Source organism: Balearica regulorum, chromosome 8 (genome assembly GCF_011004875.1).
Source record: "Balearica regulorum gibbericeps isolate bBalReg1 chromosome 8, bBalReg1.pri, whole genome shotgun sequence".
Lineage (NCBI taxonomy): Eukaryota > Metazoa > Chordata > Aves > Gruiformes > Gruidae > Balearica > Balearica regulorum.
The window spans coordinates 24,933,037-24,953,432 of record NC_046191.1 but is presented as its reverse complement, the minus strand read 5'-3'; the positions used below and the strand labels follow the sequence as shown (position 1 = coordinate 24,953,432).

The 20,396-nt window shown below is 37.9% G+C and overlaps 1 protein-coding gene across 1 annotated transcript in view; it reads left to right on the top strand.

Annotated features, from left to right (window-relative positions):
• The first annotated feature begins 2,212 nt into the window (after nucleotides 1-2,212).
• Nucleotides 2,213-20,396, top strand: part of PTPRC (protein tyrosine phosphatase receptor type C) — a 66,549-nt gene continuing 48,365 nt past the window's right edge. Inside the window, exon 1 of the mRNA XM_075760572.1 lies at nucleotides 2,213-2,486. Coding sequence (XP_075616687.1) covers nucleotides 2,420-2,486 — 67 coding nt within the window. The 5' untranslated portion in view covers nucleotides 2,213-2,419. The remainder of the gene's footprint in view (nucleotides 2,487-20,396) is intronic.

Genomic DNA, 20,396 nt, shown 5'->3' with positions numbered 1-20,396 from the left:
CAGTTCTGAAGTCCTCTAATATACACAGCTTTATATCCTCCAACATTTAAGTTTTTCTGACTAATGAAAATGCTAGCACAGTATACTGATTCCCTTTGGCTGATTCTGGTTTTTTGCTTAAATCTGAACTTTCTTTTGTGTAACTTCCACCTTTGTGTATGTAGTTGATAATTACCTGCTTTCAAAGGCTTAATATGAGGGGAGAAATCTTGAGAGAGTTTGCTTCTTGTCATGTACTTCCTTCCTCCCTCTTAGGCCAGGTCTGCAGCTGTTTTGAGGACTTAGTGACTAAAAGGCACATGGCATCTCTCAGTAAAAATATAGGCTTCTTAATTAGAGTCTTTGAAAAGCCAGTGTTTTAGTACCACAATATCCTTTATTTCTTCCTCAGTTGTCCATATAGACAAATGTCAAATAGACTACTGAGATTTGTATTTCAAATGCACTGCAAGCAGATGGAATATTAAAACATCTGAGACTAATCTGAAATCAAAGACACTATGTAATTTCTGTGAAGGTGTTTGTTCTCTCTCGGTTACAGAGCAATGGTTCGTTGCCAGAAAATGGGCACTGAAATAATTTGCTGATTGAAGGATCTGCTCTCAGAGAGAGAGATTTTTCTTTTTAGCACTTTGCTGAGACTTACAATGTATGGTATGAGTCTCACTTGTAACTTTGGTCAGTAATTTTAAGTTGATGGTTTATGGTTTCTCAACTGTTAAATGAGTGTAATGATATTATACGTGAATAGTATGATAGCTAGAGTGTGAGATGTTATCACTAAATAATATATATGATATGTTGCAATAATTAAGGGCTATGTAGGCTACGTAAATATCACAGAAAAAGTCCACTGTGCAGGAATTTGTCTTGGGGACACAGCTTGAAAAGCTGAGTGGAAGTTGTATAAAACTGCTGGGGAAGCTCAGGTAGAAATGGAGCCTGGTTCTTGTTGGGAGCCTTTACGTGAAATTCTCCACAGGATATCGTGCACTCTATTCATCAGATGGCACACTTCAGCCCTCCTGTTAACCTAGTTTTGTCTAGGATAACTGGGACTAAGATGTCAGTGCTGCAGACTATGTACGGCTACAGTCCAAATTCAATTTGTGGCAACTCCAGGATGATGAAGTTATTGTATATCAAAGTTGGAGTCTCTGGAGTGTCAGAGTGATATCACTATGTCAGTTTTGTTCTGAACATGTTTACGATATAATTATTCTTACAGCCAGTTTGTATAGAGGCATACTGCTTAACGGAAGCTAAGATTTTGGCCTGTGTTATAAGACTTGACTCAAAGTTGGACATGTAGAAGCTGGGTTTAATCTTATGAGGAGTTTGATTCACTCGTGTCATCTGTGAGTTATTATGTGAATCTGTGCAACTTCTTCCTGTGTTAACTTTTTTCCTCTGAAGGGCTTAAAAGAATAAACACAAATATATTCTCTTTGCTTCTTTATCTGTCTTGTGACAGGATTCTGCTGGTTCTTTTAAAACCTTTGAAACCTCCAATAAGAGAAGCAATCCTAACATTTATTCACTTTGTAATATACTATATAATGGACATTTGTTATCAAGTTGTTGAGAACTATCTCAGTGCATGCAGTGAGGGAAAAGGTCTTTGGTGTACCTTGCATCAATTCTAGGAAAGGGACCACAATCCTCTGGCACTATTGTGGTAAAGAATTGCATTGAGCTATCTATTTAGGAGCTGAACATTACAGAAAACAAAATTAGACTGCCTCTATCCATTTGTTGTGTATTACTGTCATACCTAGAATCACATCCTTGCAGAAAGATTCAGAAATATATCCCATGTTTAAAGGGTTTTCATTGAATCAGCAGTCATTTCACGGTACGTCTTTTTATGAATGCCCTGTTGTCGCTATAAGGGTTTTGTTGACTGGTGGTTGGGGTTTCTCTTTCTCTCAACAGAAATGTCAAGAAGCATCCATAACATAGAAGGGACTCAGTGAATGTATGCAATAGAAAAGTGAATATGAAGAGAAAGAACGACTGTTTGTTTAATCCAGTCCTTTGAAAAGTTAAGTCTTGTTTAGCTCCTCAGTAGAAAGAAATGGCTGAAAATAATCTATTTCGTTTGAATTAAGGAAGCTGAGCATTACTGCAGCAACTTAAGAAAAACCCTCTTGACTTCCTGGAAACTGAAAGAATTCTTTTTGAAGAAGTAATTGTCTCTGACATCACTAAACTGTATAGCGAGTTTGTGAGTGGTTAGTTTGGGGTAAGGAAGTGACTCCTTCACAGATAAGCAGGCAGTGCAATGTATGTGCCTAGTTTTTCTCCTTTTTGGTTCAAGTTTTGCTGAGAAATTCTTTTGCAGACAGATAACATTTATTTTGCTTTCCAGACAGAGACACATGTTTCATAAGGATACACCTGATTTCCAGAAATAACCATGTTTTTGTGGCTTAAACTCTTAGCATTTGGCGTTGCGTTTCTGAGACAGGATGCTTTGGTCAAAGGTAGGTAGCAATTGATACTTCTTTCTCTTGTTTTGGTTCCATAATGGCCTCTTTAGAAGTTAAACAAATAAAAAGCTTTGCAAAGTGGAGAAATAACATCTTTGTTCGGAAACAAGAATACAGTTGTAGGCAATGGTGTCAGAACCTAGATCAGGGAGATTGACGCATGATGTACAAGGCTAAAATGTCTTCCGTGTGGTCATATGTGAGAGTTTTATGAACCATTTAAAAAAAGATTTGTAGTTGTATTTGAAAAATACATTTAGATCTCTTATGTGAACCTGGTCAATGCAATCTGTTTGGTTTCATCTCACTGTGCAGTACTTTGTTTTCTGCGTTTAAATCCTTCAAGAAAAAATCTCATTTTAGCCACTCCCTGATCTCAGAATCTCCTTACAGTTCCTCAAATTTTGATTTTTGCTGCAGTGGAGTTAGTAAAAAAAATCTAAACATTGTAAGTTAATCTCTACTGTTGAGAAATTACTTATTTTATGTTAATTTTTTAAAACCTGCTTCTTAAAGAGCCTTCAAAATTTTTTATTGTCTGTCGCTTGACTCTCTTAAATTTTCTAAGAGAAAGATAGAGCCCAAGAGGTTGATCTTGCAAATCATGCTAGATGTGACAGATAATGTGAGTAGCGAGAAAGGCAATTAATTTTGAGCTAATACTTTATATAATGAGAAAAATGGATCTATGTTTAAGAAAATATTTTCTTGAAAAAAACATACAGTGTTTTATGTATGTGTACCTTCCCTCAGTTTAGCTAGTTAATGTAATTTGGGATAGTTGATGGCAGACACAAAGGCTTTTCTCTAAAGTAACATTCACCTGAAAAGTGGCTTGAAACATATATTCTGAAACAGCAGCAAATTATATGCAGGGCTGAAACCTCGTTTCACATACATTGAATTTATGTATGCTTCTATCATCATGTCACTATAGTAGCTCCAAGTTTATACTGATGTAAGCAAGAAAATGATCTGCCTTTAGTTGATAACCAGCTAAGAGCATTTGAAGCCTGAGCATTAGTTCTCTTGTCCGTCAAAGTCTCTGAAGAGAGGCAGCACTGAATAAATCTGGTTGGTAGCTGTTGGATATTATAAGAAAACAAGGGAATGCTGTACTATAGAGGAAAAGAACAAAATCTCTCGCTTTTCCTGTCTTTTTTTTTTTTTTTAATCTGCTGTCCTACTTTCCATTTTATAAGTCTTTCTAAGACTTCCCACTGCTCCCTTTTCTCCAGAAAGGGCAGATTACTGTCTGCTCTCTCAGCCACCTCCAGTCAGTTGATGCGTTAGCTAACAGAGAGGGCCAGAAGACAGAAAAAGGGGTAGCAGTATTTTATTTCAAGTAATAGTTATTTTCTCTGTCCACATACAGTAGTCTAGCTGAGCCAGTTCCTCTATACATACTTTTACTAAACAGAGGAGCCTCAAAGAAATGATAAGTTTTAACTCTTCTCTAATACACCTAAAGCAAGTAACAGTCTGTAGTATCAAGTACTCAACCTCACAGACCTTGTTTTCACCGTGTAGTTTGGCACAGAGATTGATTCTTTTGTCAGAGTGACAGAACCTTTATACTTCATCTTTGCTGTGTAGATTACTCTGTGTCGTAGCTATGGGCGACTGGGAAGTCTTCTAGGAGGAGTTTGTTAGTGGAGGAGCAACATTTGGAAAAGTTGATGTGGGCTTTGGTTTTATGGCAAGAACAATTTTCAGGCACTTATTAACAAGTGTTGGGTGGGCTTTGGGAATTGTTTTGCTATTGCCATTATTGTTATTCTGCAAGAGCCTATTGTACCTAGTGATTTTGAAGACCTAGCAGGAGAAATTTTAAGGTTTTCTGGCTTCCACCACAAGCACAGACATCCTATAAAACATTTCTAATTTCCTGTAATCACCAAGCCACTTTTAAGAGCATCAAAATACATTAAAACAAAAAACAAGGTTTGGAATATCTAGAGCCTGCACAAAGGCCTTTTCACTATGTAAAGCACCCACATAAAAGGCATATATCCAGCTGGTTATCCTGGTAAGAAATAGACGAGTAATGGTATTTGTGGATGTAAAATATATATACAAATATATGGTACCAATAAACACCAAACTTGGAGTTCAATCTATCCTTGTAAACATTTGCATTGCTGAAACATCCCACTAAATTCATCAGTGTTTTGTGCACTATTTGTTAGTCTTTCATCTCTACCTACATGGAATAGCTCACTTTACTAAAAAAAAAAAGAAAAAAACCTTCGCTTCCATTTAGAAAAAAAGGAAAAGAAATGCTTACAGGACAAGTTCATTTTTCCATTAGATCATTAATTCAAGTTTCTCCCCCACCCTCCACAAAACTATTAGCAATTTGACAGCTTTCAAAAGCCTTCACCCACTTCTGAGCCACTTCCTTTATTTCAGGAAACTAAATAATTGCTTGTTAGTTTTGGGTGTGACTTTTTTATTTTCCAAGTTAAAAGTACCAAGCTTCAGCAGGCATACAAAATCTGGGGCTGTGGTCTCCATGCCCAACAGCTGTGGAGGTTTCTTTCCACCTGGAAGTGTTATGTTTTCTTCATCAGTATAGCTCACCCTATGGCTTTGACTTCCTGTGAAAAGCTTTTTTGCAGATTGGTCTATCTCTTTGGAAAGAGTCTAGCAGACCTAATTTTTAAGTAGCAGAACTTAGTAATATTGGCTCATTCTATCTGTAGGATGAAGGATAAGGGGAATTGCTCTGGCAGGAGGGAAAGGTATTAAGGTAGAAGAAAGTGAAGGCTTTAGTGCGCCACCTCTGATGCTTTCCTCTTACAGATGCCGCATTGCAGGTTCTGTTTAGGACTGTATCTTTTTTTTTTTTTTTTCCCCTCTAGTGATGCACTTAAGGCTTTCTGAAATACATACACCAGAGTCCTGTACTCAAGGACCTCTTAATAATTTGGAAGAAATTGCCTGCTATTCGCATCTTGCACAGTTCCAATATTTTATTCAAAATTAACTGAGACAGAAAGTCTGTGTATGACAGGCGTGCAGGCAGTTCTGCTTGCTCTCTGGGCTGACCAGATGCAAGCCAGTTCTAAGCTGGAAGCCATCAGTTTCGTTACAGTGTTGTACCTAAGCCACCAGCAGGACACTTGTTAATCAGAGCACAGCTGCACACTAGCATAGCTACCTGGTTTCTCGACTGGAATTAGCTACTGATTTGCACCAAACATGTAATTTTCTTTACCAATTCACCTAGACCTGCACAAACATAATGAGCAGATGGCTGGGTTGTTGATGTGGTATATTGATTATCACTGCAGACAGGGCAAGAGACATTGGTTCTGGACTAATGGGTCTTTCTTGCGTAGTATGGAAAAGACTTTTGCTGGTCGTTCTGTATTCACTCACATCAGTATATTGACGTGCTGAGAATGTTCTACCAATATAGACCTAAAGCCACAAAATTACCATGCAGAGACTAGTTCGAAAGAAAATCCAGCTCAGGGTGGCGTGGTATGTTGGAACCACTTCCTTTTGTTTTAGTTTTAATTTGGTGAACTTACGTTTATATATTTAGGTTCTGAAGAACAAATCAACAGTGAGTGGGTTAGAAACATTGCATATATAATAAGATAAGGCAGAAGAAGTGAGGGGATGAAACAAGATGAAGTGACTTTTCAAAGTGTTTCTAGTCTGAGGAATCAAGCTCTGTTTTTCTGACTCCTGTGACTTATCTGCAAAACTGCCTGCCTCCCTGGGAGCCTGCCTATGCATTAGACAAGTAGGCAGTCTCCACACTGAAATTGTGAATGCATTGTATATAGTGCATGAAAATGATCCTGTTTTCTGTTGCTGTGCAGCTGCATTGTGGTATATATTGTACCATGCTGGGAGTAAGGAAGAGAGAACAGCAGGCTATGACAATGTTTTGTCCTCTGTTTACATTCTTGGTCTAGTTTTAAGAGTTAATATTCATAAGCATACTTCTGGCCCACCAGGAAGGCAGAGCCAAGAAACCCACAATGAACTCTCTGCTGTCATGGCTTGACTTCTCTTTGTACCCATTCAACTACCTCATTTAGAGCTTGAGTGTCTCTGCATTACCCCGTGTTTTACAGCACAGACTTGCCCTGAGTCTTGCCGTCGCCATCCCCCTTCATTTGGGTGGCTGTTCCTCCTGTGCTGCCAGGGAGTGAGGACCAACAGGGGAGCGCAGCGTGGGGGTGGCTGCAGAGATGGCATCTGAGCCATCAGAGGAATGAGAGGCACTGCAGGAAAGTGTCATGTGCTGGGCAAGGCTTGCTAGCATGAGTTCAGCTCTTGGTGGCTGTGAGTGAGCTCCTTTCAAACCCCAGCAAGAAGGTGTGCATTACAGGAATGTAACAGCTTAGGGCTGGCCTGGACATCTGTGCCCTGCTTGGGACAGACGTGCCCTTTGAGCTGGCTGCTGGGACTATGACTGCCAGCCCTGCTGGGGAGGGAGACAGCCATTGTCCCTGAGCTCTGCTGCTTTCTGCATTGTGCGGAGATGTCTGTTGTTCACATTTATTCATTTTTAATCATGTATAACTAGAAATCAAGCAGTTATTTCTTTCAGGCAAACTTATGAAGTACAGAACATCCAAAGTATTTTGGGGGGAATAGTTTACTCTCTTCGAAGCTCAGTTCGGGCCCTGAAGCACTTCTGTGCAAAAAATGGTAAAAGTTTTAAAGTGGCAAAACTCTGACTGCCCCCTGTAAATATCAAGATTAAAATAACAGCTACAGTTGTGAAAGCTGGTTTTTTTCCCCTGCAACTTTACTGTTCTCCCAGACTGTTGTACTGTGTGTCCTGATGTATTTCCAGGATATCCATACACTTGCAAACAGATCTTGTTCACTGGTGTTTCAGTAACTGTTACAGCATTTTATCTATTTCCAGGCTTCTTTCCCTTTCAAGTAAAGCAGTTTGGGGCCTTCAGTGCCAGGATTTTAGAAACTAGCTGTGAGCACTTCAGTGCCAGCTTATATTATCCATACTGTTGTATAGCTAACAGGATCCACTTCTTTTCTTTCCTTTTATACCACTACTTTGCAGTACTGTTCTTCCAGTTATTCCCTCTGTGTCAGTGCCTCCTCAGCTAGCCTGCTTGCTTAGGTTTCTATTCTCTAGTTTCAAAGACTTCTCTTACAATCTGTCAGTTCTTCATTCATAATCCCACCGACTTGCACAGAGCTCTAGAGGTACCTTTTGTTGTGCATGAATGACTTTTTTTGTTGTTGCAAAAATGTGGACTCCACGGAGCAATATTTTTAATGCCTTTTGAAATACATTCTTTTCCTTACAAAAAGAGAAATAATCAAACTAGCTGTCTAATAGAAAAAAGAAGCCATACAATGAAGCTTTCTATACAATATATAAGGAAATAGCGGTTTGTTAAATGAAGCACATATGTTCTACATGAGCTGAAAGATTTTACACTCAGGGAAATGTAGTACAGCTGAGATGGTACAAAAATATATGGCTAGTAAAGCCTTTCCAGGTAATCATATACATTGCAGAAGCCGTGAATGGAATATTTAAGGTAGTATTAGTCCTTGAACTGTTTCTGGATGCTTGCGAGTTAGGACATATGTAGGTGAAAAAAGGGGTAAGATAAATGTCAGAGCATAGTCAAGCTTCTAGAATAAGATCTAAGAGACAGAAGTCAGCTGCAGTCTAGGCTGTCTCAGAAACTCATGGTGTGAGTGTTAAGTCATTTTCATTTCTCCAGATCTCAGTTTCATCATCTGTTAAGTTGAAGGCAGTAATACCTACCTTGTTGCAAAATGTATAGTCATAATTCCTTAAATATTCTGAGGGATGTTTGTCTCTTGCAACCTGAAAACTACCACAAATGAATCTGAAGAGACTGGTTGTACATTGGAGTATTTTGCATAGCGTATCTGAGCAAAGAAAATGAAAAGTATGAAACAAATGACTTGTGCATAAATTCCTACCTTGTTCTCAGTTCTGAAGAGCAGGTGTTGTCAATGGGGAGCCGATTCTTTCATGCTGAGTAAGAACAACCCATACTGTGCTTAACTTCAGCAAATCTGAAATTCTCTACAACATGATCACGTCAACTGTAGTCTGCATTTTAACCAATGTTGGGTAAAATAACTGAAGTTGGTCAATGAGTCCTTGTGAGACACAAGAACAGAACTGCCAACTTTTTACTTCCAGTGTCTGCAGATGAGATGAGGTGTGCTAAATGGACCATAGTTGCAAAAGGCTTCATGTTACAAAGCATCCTCCACACTTAGGGGTAAATACAATAGTGAGCCTGTCCAGTTAATTAGGTGTTTTAGGAGTCGCAGTGGTAGCATTTATAAATGTAAACCAACCATTCTAGAGAAATGCAGGCCAAGTTGACTCTGTCAGCGTATGACTTAAAATCATAAGCTTGCATAATAGAAGGAAAGATGACCAATGTTGCTACTGCAGCAGTTAATCTTCTTGAGGTAGACCTCCAGTGTCTAAAATGAATCCAGAATCACATGCATATATACCTTAGAGAAATCTTTTGTTTTTAATGAGTTTTGGATAGAGTATCTGGAGGATTTCTTTATTCATGTTACTCTTTCTTGAGAAGAATTTAGAAGATAATGAAATGTATTTTTAAAATTATGTATAATTTTCTTTACTTGGTCCCTGATGGTAGTGAGAGATTATTGTCCTAGTTCTCTTGTAAGCTGTATACAAGTTCCCTCATCCCCAAATAACGTGTGTGAGTGTGCGTGCCTGTGCCATGTATCTGTGTGTGTGAGTGGAAGGATAATGTTTATGATACTTGAGACTGCCCAATAAGTAAATGAAAATACTTGGCCTTGTTTGCAGTTTCATTAATGCTTCTGTGCTCAACTGTGCTGCCTCAACAGAACTGACTTTTCTACACCCTCCACACACCTGCAGTCTAGTGTGTTAATCTGAAGTATGAAATGTGGTTGAGGTTTGAGGGAAAGATGTGAAACAACAGTAAGAAAGATGTGTTAGTACAACTTAGTAGCATTTCTGATTTTGCTGTCCTAGTCTGCTAATCAAATGACTTAGAAATAAATGTTTCTGAGAGCTGCCCAATACACTCACTCTCACTCTTAGAAAACTTTAGGAAAAAATAACAGCTTAAGCCAGTGTCAACTTACAGTTTAAAAGGTTTACAGTGGAATGGTGCTGAGTATGAGGGAGGCAGTTCCAGGAAACGAATATGAGATATCTAAAGAGTTATTTATCCTTTATATTAATGGATCAAAGTTTTGTAATACTTAGAGATTTTGTAATACTCGGAGTTGAAACTTACATGAAATCCAGTGATGTTTGGCCTCCTGAATTTAGCACCTTGTACTTTTCTGAAGATTGGCCCGTTTGGCCATGAGGATTTTGAAGTGATAAAATAGGTAAGTTTTAATATGTAGTAAAATAGTATTTATAGAGGCATACCGTTTATGGAAATCTCACCTACAGATGCCTTTTGAATCAACACAGGATGTATTAATTTCATTAGAAATTACAGAAGAGTTCAGGAGAAAAGGTCCCACAAAAATTCTTAGATTTGAGGATCAGGTTATTCCAAAAGCTAATAAAAAAGCAACAGCTGTATTCGTCTTCCTGCTTTGATTAATGCTGGGCTCACGGGCCTGCTAAGAAGCAGTTTTGCACCACCCTGAATAAACAGACAAGTGTTGGGGTGCAGTAGCTGGTTTAAGTTTTTCTGTTAATGTTGGGAAGATAGCCATTTACAACGTGGAAGTGATTCTGCTCCAGAGATGTCAACAAGTGTGTCGTCATTGCAGGAATGTGCCTTAAATGGCAAGGGAAGGATTGTTTGCAAACCACAGCTTCTAAAAACCACTCTTTGCTAAGCAATGAAAACATTTTAATAACAGAGCATGTCAGATACGCCATTTTCGGCTGCTCTCTCTGCAGTTGATGCTCTCCGTGTCCCTTCGCAACAGAATTGCTGCTCACCTAAGTCTCACCTCGATGGTGACGTCAGTGGAAAGTTTGAAACGGCTTTCAAGTGTCTTACAGGATTTATTTTATCTTTTTTGTTTTTTTACTGTATGTTGTTGATTTTTCTTTGGCTTTATATTAGAACAGGAAAATAAAGTCAGGTTTGGTTTTTTTTTAACTTACTGGGTTTCTTCAAACTCTGCAAAGTTCTGCTTTCGTGTTAGCTTCCCTGAGAAAGCTGTTTGGAGGAGACACCCCACAGTTTTGACTGTAAGCTCCAAAACACTTGAGAACTGTTTCTTCATAGAAGAAAATTATGAGATTTTCAGAAGACCTCCATGTGTTGGTCACTGAGACAATGTGAAAAATTGGAGCGTGCAGCTGCAAGTTAATCTCTTCTGAAACTTCTTCTGAAGCTGTGAATACTGAATACTTGGGAAGTTAGGAAGGAGCTGCTCCTGTGTGTGTGTGTGTGACTGACGTGCGTACAGCAGGACTAATGGCCGCAGTCATGATCAAGCATTCTTGTTGGGCCAGGTGCTGTACAAATGTAGGACGAAATATGATCCTGTCCTCAAAGGGTTTATGGTCTGATTCTGGACAGCATGGATATTTCTTAAAATGGAAGAGGAAAGACAGAGAAGGGAGAAGGTAATAGTAGCATACGTGCCCAGCCAAAGGGCTTGCATAATCCCCTGTGCTATTTATTTTCTTTTCTGAGAAAGGGACATACAACATCTTATTCAAAGCAGCGTACAACTGAACAAATTATTCCCTGGATCCAGAATAAACTCTCCTAAATAGGTCCATGTATTACAGGTCTCACATTGTGCTCTTATAACTTCTTTACGTGACAACAACTGATGCACATATTCTTGGAAGATAACTCTTAATGATAAAACTGCTGCAGGTAAAAACTTACCTCCAAAGCTCCTCTCTTGCTATATAGAAACAATAAAAATTCAGGTCATGTACAAAGGTACTATATTTATTTACAATTATTATTTTCTCCAGCTGTTTAATCCTTTCATTAACATATTGCATTCTCTCACCAGCGAGTGAAATACAGTAAACAAACAACAGAATGTGTAGATGATGTGTTACAAACACACACACATTCGGTCTCTCGTATGGGAGAGCATATAATCTCACCCCTCTGATTCTCAATTCTTGTAGCACATACTCTGTCTGCAGGAGATAAGCTAACATGAACAGCATCTGTATATGAAAGAGAGGGACCACATTCTCTTCAGTTCAGAAAATTTTTATGTTGCACTCAGCATTCTCATATCTAAGTGCTCGTAAATAATAATAATAAATTAATTTTGACCTGTGATTGACCTAATAGATTTATTTAGACTGAAAAAAAAAAAATCACAAAAACCTCTTTTCTCTTGAAACAAAAAGCAACAGAAAGAAATACAGAACTTATCTTCAGGTTTACAGAGGATAACATCATGTTTCCTCAATATCAGGTGGTGAACTCTGTAGACATGTGCTCTGGGAATTGCCTGCAATTAATTCAAGGGTGATATGGATCCATATTACAGTATAGAATATTTTTTGAAATATTTATTGAACTCTAAAGGGTGGGGGTTTTTTTGTTTTTTTTTTTAATTGGTTGTGATTCATTTGCTGAGTTGGAGTTCAGGGTCATAAGGACATTTGGGTTCTAGATGGCTGCAAGTTTGAGTGAAAAGATTTTGTTGTGAAATGCTAAGGCTTTGGAATGGCTGTGTTTGGTATTACAGTATTTGATTATAAGATACAGCTGTGAGTAGAGTCTTAAATGAAGTTGATGTAATAACTGTTTTATAATATTGTCGTTCTGTAAAATCTGAGCTCTATCTGTTATGTCAGCTTGTCCTTGTGGCAACAAGCAACCATAGGTAGCAGGAAACAGGTATGTAACACTACATCTTTTTAAAAAACTCACTTAAGATCTTCATTGTAGTCTTTGAAAAGCACTGCAATGATTGATAGAGTGATAAATCTTCTATTTTATGGCTGATGTCAGATCTTTACAGTGTCAGTGGATGCAATCGGCATCTTTTTAGTGAAATTTTCTGTAGTTATAACAATTAACATTCAGAAAGAAGTTCTGATCAGATATGAAGCCAAATGAGGGGAGAGCAATGTTGTGGGACAAGGAGTCAGGATGTGATGGTACACAGCTGTTGCTACCCCAAAGCATCAGAGGAAGGATGATGAAACTGGTTTAAGAGAAGTTATGGATGCCAGGACTGAGATAGCAGTGGTGAACAGAGCAGCTGAAAGGAAGGGGACAGAGAAAGATATGAAAAACTGATAGAAAGCCTCTACGTCATACTGCAAGGCCTGAGGTAGCAGCCACAGTCTCTGAGTTTTACCACTCCTGTGCTGTCTGCTGTCTGCAGAGCTCATTGATGAAAGTCGTCTACACAGAAGGTGAAAATGTCCTAATGGTATCAGTACTCCCTTAACCCTAAGGGGCAGATCTGAGCAAGAAGATACACACATCCCAGTCCTGCTGATAAAGCCTGGAGTGAGCAGAATTGTGCCCTTTCATAGAGTTTCTGATTTTTTTTTTTTTTTTGAGGATGCAGGGTTTTTTTAAAATCTAAGAAATCGCATGTACAGAGTGACATGAAGGTTGCAAAGCTAAGTACCCAGTTTTCAGGAGCAGCCATGTCTCTGTATCTTATGGCAGTTTTTACTGTCATGTACCATTTTTCCACTACAGGATTCTCTTCTCTGTGTAGAGAATGAAAATACATTGTGTATTATTGTATCTGTGTTAGTCAATGTATAGTTCAGGCCATATTTATGGGATTACTATTAAAAACTTTCTGCAGCTAGAAATATCAATTTCTTCTTAAGCTTTTTGATGATGGTGCTCATCTTCTGTAGCTAAGTGCTACACACATACAGATTTTCATATTTGTGATGACAAAATGATCCAAAGAGAAAACCAATCTGTTGATTCAGAAAGCTTAAACTGAGACAAGCACCATACTCTTTCAAGCACCCCTTACTGCAGTTAATTTGCAGTTTTGAAAGGTCACCACTTCTGTGAATCAGGTTGCTATAATTAAGATAAAAACCTGTTCAATGCAGACCAATTATTAGTGACTGCTGTTTGGAAAATTTGGTATAAGTAAGTAGATTTTTGTAGCATCACACAAGAATTCTGTGACAAGAGCTGGAATATAATCCTGTTACCAAAACCAGCATTTTACTACTTAGCTGTGAGATCTCTTTTTCTTTTTTGTGGTCCCCTGCCTCACTTAACTCCATGGCTCATGCACACACAGCTCTGCAGGCAAAAGGTGTCTTCACCACATGCTCTGGAGTGTTTCTGTGCTGAAAGAAAAGAGCAGTCTGCGATCACAAAATGAAAGATCTTGGTGAATGTTAAGAGTGAGGAAAGGAAAAGAACTAGGGCTTTGCACTGGCGATACAAATTGACATTTGCCAACTTTTTGCTCCTCAGACAATATCTTTTTGAATAGTTTACATGTGTATGATTTTATTATAAAACAGTCATTGTACATTGTGAAAGTCACATGTACCTGTGACTTTCCAGGTATAATTCCGTGCTGAAGTTCTGGCAATGCTGTAAACGAAGCAAATCAAGCTTTTTCATAGTTACTCTTCTAATACTTGGAACAGAATTGAACTAATACTGAAATTCTGGTTTGTTGTGTGTTGATGTGTTTTATATGTTTTTGGTGGGTTTTTTTGTTTTCTTTTGGGTTTTTTTTTGATTAAAACGCCTAGTGAGTTAAATATTCAGTTCTTTGCAATAGTGTAGTGCCAAACCTGCCACATTGCTGCACCTCTTGACCAAGGGTGACCTGTTGGTAGCTGTCTTTCCTACTTATTTCTGAGGATTACAATTGTTTCTATCGTATTTATGACCATGAAAGTGACTTGTACTGTATTAGTGTTGTTATTTTGTATTGTTTTCAATTACTGGTATCAAAATGGACATTGCATTTGTTGATGTTATTTATTTGACCAAGGGCTTTAAATGTTGTTTTATGAGGCATTCCTGCTTCTTGCAAAAAGGAGTGAAACATTTTAAAGTAGATCACATGAATATAGATAACATTTATAACAAACTCCCCTAGATCTGTGTGATATCAGGAAATGTGGAATTGCAATTCTCAGAACGCGTTAAGTTTCAGTTTGGACAAAGGGCAGTATAATTCCCGTTTAATGTAGCGTACAATTGAGATTGAAGTAGGAGGAAGATCCTACTGAAAAAACATGGCATTATATCTGTTTTGAGCTGTAGCCTTTATTTTTATGTCCTTAATCAGTACCAACACTTGTGAAGTGGGTGATGGTAGGAAATTTAAGTGCAAAGTATTGTATAGAAATATTTGATATCTTTGCTCAGGTGTAAGAGGCGCTTGAGGAGGAAAAAGAAAAGTCACTTGTTGACTATTTTGTCTTTCTAAGTTGTCAAGCAAATTTTGTTTTACTGCTGTAATGCCAAGCTAAGAAATAAGTAATAAAAGAAAATATTTTGGTCCCTTTGGCCCACATTAGGATCCTTGCAGCACAAACTGATTTGAGTCAAGTTTCTCTGTTGCTAGAGAAGTTGACTTTTTTTTTTAATGGGTATAGTGGTGGTTGTGAGAATTATTTAGGCTCCTGAATTCCTTTTATATTTTGAAAATGTTGACCTTTAAAATGGCTTACAATGAATGTGCTGACACATTGATAACTTGTAGTAGTAACTGCAGTCCTGATGCTAAAACAAACAGTATGGTTTCTTTCCTATATAAGGAGTAAACAAGTACTGCAGGCATGATCGCCATTTTACATGTTAGTTTAAAGAGGATGAAAACCTGATGGCTTATCTTCAGCATTTCTTCAATAATGGTAGCATAAAGCAAGCCTTGGTGGGTTTTTTTTTTGTTGGCTTGTTTTTTGGTTGTGGGGTTTTTTTTGTTTGTTTTTTTTTAGAACTAGCACTTGATATCCTGTGCTCCCTGATTAATATCATACTTTATGATAGTTACCTGAACTAGTGCAGAGCTTAGCTCTGCTGACTAGTTAGTCACTACCAACTGATTTCCTTCTTGGTCCCTTGTCTCCTGACACCAACTCCAAAGCCAGGGAAGAGCTGGATTGGGGGCCCACAGTGGAAGAAGCTGTGGAATCTGCTAAGATTGTAATTCTGAGCATGCTTATAGTCATGGAAATAATGTCCTTCAATTTTCTTAGTGATTGTATCTGATTCATTTTGAGGGAGAAGCACTAACGCTCTTGAACTGATTCATCAAGATAGGTAGGGTAGCATCTTTGTCTCTAGATGAGTATGGAAAATTACCTGACCTTTGATGGATATTTTGATAAAAGCAGGCACACAGGCCTAGGCTGAGTTTCCAGGAAGTGTAGGCAGAACACTATAATTCTTCCATTTATAACAAAGTTTAAAGGCAATTCTTAAAGGGGAGGAGGGGAGGAATTCTTGCTCAGAAAAGTCACTGAGAATGGTTCTTTTTCTCTAGCGGGTAAGCATATTGTGCAGAACGAATGTAGAGGGGAAGAAGCAATGTCTAATTAAGAAAAATACATTCCTTTTCCAGTCAGGAAGGCATTTCATTCATATATTAATAATAGCTAGAACCGCACTACTGAAATGATTATAGTGTCCCTTCAGAAAATTCTTACCTCAAGAAGCTTTCAAACTATGTTTGAGAGAGTTTTGCCTGAGGAAAAAATAGCTTGTCTTTAAAATAAATGTTACTAAGATTTTACTAATTTTACTTATTTAAATCATAGAATCATAGAATACTAGGTTGAAATGGACCTCAATGATCATCTGATCCAACCTTTCTTGGCAAAAGCTCTGTCTAGACAAAAGCACTGTCTAAACAAGGTGGCCCAGCACCCTGTCCAACTGAATATTAAGTGCCTACTGTTGGGGAGTCCACCAGTTCCCTGGGGAGATTATTCCAACGGCTGATTGCTCTCATTGTGAGACATTTTCCCCTTGTAAATCTGTGCCTTTAAGAAAGCAAAGAGTTATTCACTAGTGTAAATTTGAGCCAACTTCAGTGGGATTCTTTGTAGTGAAAGTAAAACACATCACTACCAGGCTAGACGCACAAGGCTTGATCTCTTAGCCAGCATATAGCCACCATTCAGGATTCCCAAACCATGAATGGGATGACAGTTCTTTATAGCATGTGGTAGTAGAAACACAATAACTCTTCCTAAATGCCGAAGGGTTTAGAATAAATTTCTGCATTCAGGAATGTACCTGAACCTTGATTATTTCATACACATATAAGTGATTTTGAGTGAAACATAATGTCAGTGATTGTAATTTTTATCTTCTAGGTGAGATCAAAAAAAAAAAAGTCATTTTCTTAAAACAAACATGAAACATTTTTGATATTGCAAAATATTTGTTTTGTTAGAGGGAAAAGTGTGTATTTACAGAAATCTGACCACATATTTGTTTTAGTAAGTGCTGCTAAACATTAGTTATTAAAGGAAATGCAAAAGAAAAGAGCCTTGGGACACCTGTTCATCATAGCAAATTGTCACCTTGTAGAGCTGATATTTCTACTTAATAAATGGACTTCAATGCACCTTCATAAATATCTTGCCATAACACAGAGCTGAAAACACTTTAGCAAAGAAAAATCATTATTCCCAGGTTAAATGGAAACAGATCCAGAGAGTTCACTTCTAAAAGATCACTTGGAAAGCTGTTTGACAAAAAGAAAAACTCTGGAGCTTTTACTGAGTAAGAAACAAAAAAAGGAGGGGAAATGAAGACACAAGGAGGATATTTTAATTCAAATTTTTAAGTTGTCTGTGACTGTTATTTCATAAAGGAAGTCACATATTTTCTGGCAAACTCAAGCAAAAAGTCATCTTGAACAATGCAAAACAAGAGGAGAGTGTAACATTGATTATTCTGTGGAAAAAAAAAAAAAATCTTGTTAGTCAGTCAGCAACGTGGTAGGAAGCCTGTGTATCACCTCAGCTAGCTGCAGAAATCCTGGGTTAACCTTCTGCATAAAGTACTTGTCACCCTACCAAAGGGTGGACACAAGAACATAATCTGATATTCAGCAAAGACTACTGGAGGAAGACTGAGGGTATTAATCCTTCTTCCTGGGAGAAGATTTCTGTCAACTTCAAAAGAAAATTTCTGCCTAATTCCAGGCAGGGGTATCAAATCAAAGCACAAATAAAAGGGTTGCTTGGGCAGTTGGTAACATCAAAGGGTGGCACCTTTCAGATGTTCTGGAGCATGAGCAAGAGTAAATCAAGAGCAGGGAAGTAACAGTAATGGACTAGTAACTTTGCAGCAGGGTCCAGTACATTTAGCAGCTGCAGTTAATTTTATGATCTGGAATTACTGTGGTACTGCAGGAGGCAAATGCAAATGAGAATTAACATGATCAGGGCTGGAATGATAGGTTTTAGTATGGCAGATTTCTAGAAAAGTTAGCATCTACTCTCCTTATAAAAGAAATCTAAACCCAAAATCAAACCAGTTCAGCTGTGCTGGTGATGCAGACTCCTAATCTATGTCTTAGGATCAGAGTGACACATCTCTTTGAGTCCTGTTTCAATCTGTGCACATATAATAGCGTTTTCAGTGGAGATGGAAGGTGTTGCAGAGCACGTGTCATTGCAGTATGGATGCGGTCATAGAGGCAGATGAGAAGTCTCACTACAGGAAATGTGATCATTAGGGAAATGATCTGTCAGGAAAGTCATTGTAATGCAACATTTGAGAATAAAAAGGGGTTCAAAGATTTTAGCTCAAAAACAAACTCAAAACCAAATCCCTATGACTACTTTGATACTGAGACAGGAGATTTCACTCATAATGAAGAATGCTGGGAATGATTGACAGTGTGTGATTCTGAGTATTTGAAGTGTTGGATGTTGGTTTCTTGTCCGCAGATTCTATCTAGAAGCTTCACAGTGCAGTTGCTGGAGAAGAAACCAGTTTGATTGCAAATAGATCCTAGCTTGATCTCTCTGCTCATTATGGTACACTTGCTTTTCATATGCCTGCTGTTGTTATAATATCTGAAATGCTTTCTGAATTTCAGTTGTTTGATTCTTTGCTAAAAATAATTAGATTTAATATATGTAACTGTCCAGTGTTAACAATGTTACCAGTGCATGTTTTTAATATTGCTTTTGATGCATTTATTAACGTAATGATCAAATTGGTGAGCACCAGCCCAGCTCTTGCCTTCTTCATAGGTGGAACCTTGCTGCGAGGAAAATGGAGGAAGTTGAAAAGATTCCTTAGAGTTTCTCAATTTGGATAGGAGTTGTCTTCATGCTACAGGGGGAAAAAAAAAAAAAAAAGAGGTTTAAACATCATATAGTACAGATTCTCCAGATCTGGGGGGATTCAAAGGATTCTCTGGAGATGTAAGGGTTGTTCATCTTTTGCAAAACCCACTTCCTGCCACTCTCTTGGCTTTCAAGGCCAGAGGCATTTCAAGGACACATCGAGGTCCATTGCACTAGCTTTGTACTGTCAGCAGACTACTAGTTAATCAGAATGAACTTTCTGTATTTCTTTATATAAATATACATTTAATCCAGGGTAGGAACTTTTATTTTCAATGGCACTTATGATCTGATGATCAGGGCAACTTTATTGAAATAACCAATTTTTGCTGTTCTCTAATTCTCATAATACTGTTATGCAGCCAGAAATAATTTTTTTTATATATTTAAAGAAACTATATTGATAGGAATCTTTTTCAAAACCTTAATAATGCAAGCTATGAAATAAAAAAATCCTTAAAAATTATAAGGTAGATAAGAAATTGATGTGAAATGCCCAGTCTTTGACTGGATCTCTTCTGCAGGTAGTAATATGCTCTAGCTGCCCCTTGCAGCCTTGGTGCTCTGACTGTCCAGGGGGCATCCTGGCACATGTTGCTGCTCCCTTCCCTCCTGCAGATTTAGGCTTCCTTCATGTAGAACCCAGAGTATGGCAGATGGAGGTGCTTCCCCTTTGGTGTCTGGTATGCATGATTTAGACCTGTAATCCTAGAAGTTTTTGAGATTTGTTGGTATAGAGATAGTCATCCATTTCTATTGATGCATTAAGAATGAAAGCCGAGGCCACTTGGATGCCTCTTATCATACTGTGTGCAAACCTGTTAGGCAATGTATAATTTTTCCAGTGATTGCATTGCTCTCGTTGCAGTGAGTCACCACTTTTTATATAAATACAGACTTGGTTTAATGTCATGTAGTAACTGACACTTTTTTACAGAGAGTATATTCTGCTTTAAGAAAAGCACGGGTAACAGATGCAGTAATTTTTTTTTTTACCTCTGTCAATTTTAAAGTTGATCTGAAAAAATCCTTCTCCATTTCATTCCCAGTGCTTTGGAAGTGTGCAGTAATCGTTTGTATTCTTCTTTGTGAGGACAAGGCACACATTCACAGAGTCTCACTGCAAATATCACCAAGTTAAACTGGAAAACTGGCATACAAAGAAACAAAGTTAATTCACTCAGTTGTATCAAGCTCCCAGTGTACCTAAGCAAAACACTCCTTGCACGGTTTAAGGCCTTGATAGAGGTTTGCCATGAAGAGCTCCTGGCTTATAACTAGGTATTTGGAGTTAGTCTTATAAAAATCTATGCACGCTTGGTATTAGAAAGCAAGAGATGTGAGGATGTTATATAAAAGTAACGTCTTGCAAATAAATATGCTATCTTCTAGGTATAATTTAAACAGAGTAAAAGTTACATCTCTGAAATCCTCAGTGCTATTTCTGTAGAATATGACCGCTTGTGTTCTCTGGGACAAGTGTTGTTTGGAAGTTAGCTCTAAGAGAAAGCATTTTAGAATAAACTGAAATCCTAGAACCTCTAAGGAAATTATGTTAACATACAGTGCAGGTGTGTGCCTGAGCCTAATGGAGAGGGAGTAGTAAAGCCAGAGGAAAAAAAAAA